The 6,601-nt window shown below is 39.8% G+C and overlaps 1 protein-coding gene across 1 annotated transcript; it reads left to right on the top strand.

Annotated features, from left to right (window-relative positions):
- Positions 1-239: 239 nt before the first annotated feature.
- Positions 240-6,255, top strand: RPF1 (ribosome production factor 1 homolog). Its single transcript, XM_075039116.1, has 9 exons — positions 240-442; positions 542-598; positions 1,536-1,616; positions 2,033-2,128; positions 2,841-2,994; positions 3,613-3,695; positions 4,574-4,755; positions 4,836-4,962; positions 5,825-6,255. The coding sequence occupies exons 1-9, from the start codon at positions 281-283 to the stop codon at positions 5,864-5,866; spliced, it is 984 nt and encodes a 327-aa protein (XP_074895217.1). The 5' UTR covers positions 240-280; the 3' UTR covers positions 5,867-6,255.
- Positions 6,256-6,601: the final 346 nt, after the last annotated feature.

Raw genomic sequence — 6,601 nt, 5'->3', positions numbered from 1 at the left:
CACAAGCCGAACCGGAGCCGCCGGCGCCCGCCCACCCGCCCGGCTGAGGGGGCGCAGGCGGCGGTTGGCGCAGCGCAAGGCCGCTCCCCTCAGGGCCGCCCCCCGCGCGCCAAGCCCAACTCCCCGCTCGGCCGCCCCCTCAGCGCATGCGCGGCGGGAGCCCGGCCCGCGGCCCCGGCGCAGGCGCGGCGCGTGCTCTGCCGGCGCGCGGGGGCAGAGGTCAAGGGTGAGGGGTCAGTTCCTGCCCGGCGGCGGCGGCAGCAGCAGCAGCAGCAGCAGCATGGCAGGCGGCGGCAGCGGCCCGGTGGGCTCTGCGGCGGAGGAGGGGGGGCCGCCGGCCCCGGAGCGGGTTCTCTTCCCGCCCACCTTCAGTGTGTCCGAGATCAAGAACAAGCAGCGGCGGCACTTTATGTTCCTTCGCTGGAAGCAGCAGCAGAGGAAGGTGGGGGTGGGCCCGGCGCGGCGGCCGTTACTGGCGGGCGGGGGAGGCCCCGGCTGGGCGGCGGGTCTGGCTAACGGATCGCTCTCCCTCTCCCGTTAGGAGAAACTGGCCGCCAAGAAGAAGCGGAGAAAGGAGCGAGAAGCCCTGGGAGACAGAGTAAGGGCTCCGGCCGCAGCGCGCCGCGTCCCCGCGTCGTGGCGAGGCCGTCCCCGCTGCAGCGAGGTGGTGCTCCGTCGCCAACGGGGCAGAGCTCGCCGTGGGGATGGTTCTTCAGTGTCGTGAGAGGAACGGTTTGTCCCCAGACTCCAGGAAAGTGGAGCGGTGATCTCGGTGCTCACTGGCCCCGGTAGCCTTAAGAGAGGCTGTGTTGTATAGCGGAGGTATCAAACAGCTGAGCTTAGCAGCTGTGTCTTGGTGGTGCTGTGTCTTAAATGATGCCGTAATCGGGCAGGGTGAGTTTTAACCAATAATGGCATCAAAGCAGGCCCTTCCTGAAAAGTCTTCTCTGTCTGATGTAATTGCTATGGCACTGTGTTGATGTTACTCGAAATTATACTCTTAATAGGGAATGTCTGTAAAAATTTTAAAAAATCAGATCCAACTGAACCTTGCCCAGACCGGTTGTCTGCTTGTTTCCAAGCCTAGCCACGAACTAGAGTTTTGCTTCTTTTCCCGAACTACTGCAAAAGCACATTGACAGTTGGAGACCATCAGTTGTGAATACCTGTATTGTTGTAATCTCACAAGAGTAGTGGAAGTAAACGGGGTAAACGTTATAGGCTATTAGTTGGTAAACTGTAGATGTGGAGGCTGAAATGTGTTGCTGTTGAAAGTAGAGCTTTTTTCTTCCATGGAAGAGAAGTGGATAGAAAGTTACACACACACCCCGCCTTTTTTTTGTTTTCTTTTGGAACCCCATTGCTTAATTAGACTGAAATTAAGCAGTGTCACTGTTCTAGCGATGCTGCTCCTTTATGTGATGTTCTCTGGTGTCATAAAATAAATAATTCTTCTAATTCTGTGTAGAAGTATACACAACATCATGGTAGCAATACACTTGTATGTGTTATGTTAATCAAGTTGTTTATTTTAGGCACCTCCAAAAGCCATACCAAAGACTATTGAAAATCAGAGAGTGTATGATGAAACTACTGTAGATCCCAACGACGAAGAGGTAACTGCTTAATTTCTGCATATGCTATAAAGTTAACCTTTTTTTTTCCCCCAAGAAGGGACATAAAATGGATTGATGAAACTTAACATTCACCACTCTCCTGTTAGTTAAGGTGTTGATGAATTACTTTTTACATGTGATGGGTTCACTAAGAGGTGATGTCATTCTTGCATTATCTACATTAGATAATTGATTTTTGCATTACTGTTAGTGATGGTAAAACCTGCCAATGTTCATCACACTAGATTCTTAAAAATGTAAAAACCACATGCCCTGTGATGATTAATTATAGGATAGATCTCGTGAACTGATTTTTTTTCCTACTAAATTCAATTTCATCAGAATTTAGATCAGACTGAACAATTGTTCTTCAGTTATTTCGTATATGTGGGTTAACAAGACTTCTGTTCTTCCAGGTTGCTTTTGATGAAGCAACTGATGAATTTGCACCATACTTCAACAGACAGACAGTTCCCAAGATTCTTATTACAACATCAGACAGACCTCGTGGGGTACGTATGTTTTACTTGGAGAGTTCTGAGCAATCAACTGGTTATAAGATACCAAGGTTTTCATACTATAATTGGTTAAAATTAAAGCTGAAAATTTCACATGGATTTTTTCTGCTGTTTTATTTAGTGACTATCAATAGCCTTGTATATGTATGTAATCTATTAGTTTCTCTAGCACTGTTTCCTTCATTACAAAAACGAACGTCATGTGTATGTTCTTGTATGCAAGTGATCTGCACTACCTAATTGGGGAGATTACTGACATTAGTGAAAACCCTAAAAGTGGTTTTAAAAATAGGAAAAAGTACACCTCAAACAGTTTATCTGGCAACTCAGACATTAGTACCTGAAGTAATAGTTATATTGTATATTGAAATGTTATGAACTTTTTGTAAACCAACGTCCTTAATAAATAATGAGTTTGGAAGTTACGCTTTTGGAATTTTCCTGCTTTTCTATGATTGAGGAAGGAAAAAAAAAATGCTTTAAAAAAAAACAAAAGTCCCTGGTGTTGTGCAGTCTTTACTGCAAATAAATTTTTTTCCACTGACTGAATGAAGTAATTTAATAGCTTGTCTTCAAATGTTTATAGAGATACTGGAAGTAATATATCATCAGGGAGGGCAGTTGGAATGAGCAACCCTCTATTCACCTAATATTTGGATTTGGCACTGTATTTACCACCTTGCAATTTAAATCACCTGTTTTGCAGAGAACAGTAAGATTCTGTGAACAACTGTCTACTGTTATACCCAACTCGCATGTCTACTATCGAAGAGGGCTGGCTTTGAAAAGAATTATTCCACAGTGTATTGCAAGGGACTTCACGGATTTAATTGTTATTAATGAAGATCGCAAAATACCAAGTATCCTTTTGTGTATTTACTGAAATAGATATACTAGCTCTGGGCCTATTAGGGAAAGAAAATAATTCTGTAGTGTGCATCAGAGATCTACTTTATTCTACATTTTTTTCTCTTCACTGTGCAGCTTACAGTGTAACTAAAGAGTTAAAAATCACTGTGCCAGCTTGAATATCTGATGGCTCATGGAACTTCAATTATTAAAGGAAGTGTGTTGGGGTTTTTTTGTTTGGGTTTGTTTTTTGGTTTTTTTTTTTTAGTTTGTAATGCATGGATAAACACTGCTGTTATTTCACTAAATTTAACAGTTTGATTGATTAACAAGTTTTTCTGACCAGGAAGTTCCCTTTAGTTTTGCTGACTAGATAAAACATTACTAATTAAGTGAGAAAGCGATAGAAGTTAAGTCTGGTTTCCTATTGAAACAAAATTTAATGTACATACTTCAGAACGCTAGTTAACTAGTTTATGAATGTATGTTCAAAAATATAATGAAAACTTGTAAATCAAGCATAGATTATGGATATAATACTCTAACATAATACTGCATTTCACAGAAAATGTTCCTCTGTAAATTAAATGCTGAATTTTACCAGCCTTTTTTTTTAACTTGGTGAACAGATGGTCTTGTTTTAAGTCATCTGCCTGATGGTCCAACTGCTCATTTTAGAATGAGTAGCGTCCGTTTGCGCAAAGAAATAAAGGTGAGACTCCAACAAAATTTTAAAAAATGGGTACTCTGTTTAACAATAAGTATGTTCAGTCTACTTGAACTGTCAAAACTGGTTGCACTTTTGTACAGCTGATCTTGTAAAGGTGGTTTTTTTGTAAGCTAACAGGAGGCCAAAGACTAGTATATTATACTTCCATAAGCAGCACATTTCCATTTTCATAGTTATTTGCCTGCCAAGTATTTTTACAGTAGTCCCAATAGCAGCTGATAACCTACATCAATAGGGAATACCCAATGTATAGTATACACACAATAGGGTGTAAAAGATAAGCAGTATGAAAGATTTCAATGTAGTTCCCAGTCTTGAATAAAACTTAAGTTTTTCTTATTGTTACAGCCCTGTCACCTCTTCTGTAGTAAGTATTGCTTACTTAGCCCTAAATAATTTGCAGTGAAATGTTTTCTTTTTTGAAATAAGTAATTTTTAAACTTCACCTGTTCTTATTAAAGAAGAATCCCATGTACTCTGAGTCCCATATACTCTTAGTTGGTATTACTACAGAGAAAAGACTCCTGTGATAGGTAGACTGCGTTATTTGCTATAATGGATGCAGCCAGGAGTGGAAATTGGTGCAGAAGAGAGGAAATGTAAAATTATTTATTTGTGCTTTTTCATTCAATTTATATTGTTGAATCAAAGATCCTTATGTTACCAGCTGCTCCTTTACTTGTATACAAACTTACGTTGTGTTTGAAAAAATGATTAGGGCACATCATCAGCCCTGTTAGAAGAAGCTGGCCCTGGTTGTCTTCCCCCCTGTTTTATTTCAAACTGTTCTTTGATAATATATTAAAATCCTTTTGCATTCAATCTATTCTTTGCATTCGTATCTATTTCTTTCATTTCAGCGAAAAGGGAAGGAGCCCACAGAACACGTACCTGAAGTAATTCTGAATAACTTTACAACACGACTTGGCCATTCTATTGGTCGCATGTTTGCTTCTCTCTTCCCACATGATCCTCAGTTCATTGGAAGACAAGTAGCTACCTTTCACAACCAGCGAGACTACATCTTTTTCAGATTCCACAGGTGACGTTTTCCACAAAACTCACAAATGAGAGAGAATGTTCTTGTAACTTACCTTCTAACTTTTTTTTTCCTTCCCCAAGATATATCTTCAAGAGTGAAAAGAAAGTGGGAATTCAAGAACTTGGGCCACGTTTCACATTAAAGCTGAGGTCTCTTCAGAAAGGAACCTTTGATTCCAAATTTGGAGAATATGAATGGATTCATAAGGTATGTCTAAGTAATAATAATAGTCCTGCTTGGGAAGGGAGACTAAATCTGACATGAAATGTAACCATAAATCTTAAGCCTAAAAAAGCAGTATAAATGCAGTTCTCAATACAGAAGTGTTTAACTGAAACATTTAGAGGTATGTTTTGAGAAATATACAAAGTAGAAGCATTCTGCTATATTGCAAGTCAAAAAATAAAAACAGCAAGGATGATTAATATCAATATACCATAACTACATACTTGCAGAATGTAATTTCTTTAACATATACAGATATAAGCAAATGTGAAAAATGCTCCGCTGGTATAAGCCATTTTTGGAAGCCTAGTAAACAACTAGAGCTATTTTTGTGCAAGGTGAGTGAAAGGATCGTAATGTAAAAATGATTAAGCTATTTATATAAATGTCACTTCTTAATAGCGAATGGCAAGTAACACTGACCTCTGCACACCTTCAGGTGAAATGGAAGTGTTACTCTAGGCAATGATAGATTACTTTTCCAGTCATTTTTACCATGGAATTGCAGCTGATGATTGGCAAAACTTAGAAGTGAGTATCCAAGCTATATGGAAGGAAAATTCTAACACTCCTGGTGCAGTCCATGAAATGGATAATCTTGTTTGGTTTAAAGACACTTTGTCTACTGTCAGTAGACAGAGAACTGCTACACGTTCTTTAGTTCTAAATCACTAACTTCTAATTTTTCTTCCTTGTTAGTCTTGAAAAGCTGGCTATAAAGACTCAACTATGCTGTAACTGTGACACATTTCATTGCCTACCCTACTATAAACTGGAGCAGTCACGCTTGTTTGTATCCTGTTGCGTGAATCTGCTGGTTAATAACTTTTCTTTTAAATTTCAGCGCCGAGAAATGGACACGAGTAGAAGAAAATTTCACTTATAAGGGACAGCTATCTGCCAGTTGCTGCTGACCAGAAATACAACTGCTTTGAACTATGGATTATCTCAGACTCCTAACTAATGATAATGATACTGAACAGTATCTGCCTGCAGAAAGACAAGCTGCAAACATTAAAACCTTCTACAGGAGCGGATCAAGTAGGACGCATCTTTCTTTGCGTCTGTAGCTAAATCCAACATGACAAGGACAGCGACTCTTTTTCCAGTTTAGCAGGAAAAACTACGCAATTTTAGAGCAGCCTGTTATTTAGCTATCACTGAAGATTTGCTATGACTGCTACTGTGCTGTAGAGATAAATTACACTTTGCAACATCAAAGACAGTAAATATTTTGGTAAAAGATATTCTCAAAATAAAGTATTTCTAGTTATACAGCTTTTTTTTCTGTTAAGCAGCTAAGCCCAGACCTCTTTCAGTAATCAGGTAAGAGATAAATATTTTAAACCTCTTTCTAACTTACAGTATGCTGTTCCCTGACAGTGTGGTGATACTTTTCCAAAAATGGTCTCCTACCTAGACAGCATGGAGAAGGCTATATGCAATCCAGGAAGTCTGTGGTATTTTACTTCATTAACATCTTGCATAAAATAGCCATGTTGCTGAAGTTAGAAAAATAATGTTTGACTCCTACAGGTATCTCTTCTGTAAAAGTCATATTTAGAAGAGGTATATACCCAAAGTAGTTGATATTCTTTTATATAAAAAGAAATAAATACTG

Source organism: Buteo buteo, chromosome 10, assembly GCF_964188355.1.
Source record: "Buteo buteo chromosome 10, bButBut1.hap1.1, whole genome shotgun sequence".
Taxonomy (NCBI): domain Eukaryota; kingdom Metazoa; phylum Chordata; class Aves; order Accipitriformes; family Accipitridae; genus Buteo; species Buteo buteo.
The sequence above is the reverse complement of the archived record's forward strand: the minus strand, read 5'-3'. Positions and strand labels throughout refer to the sequence as shown.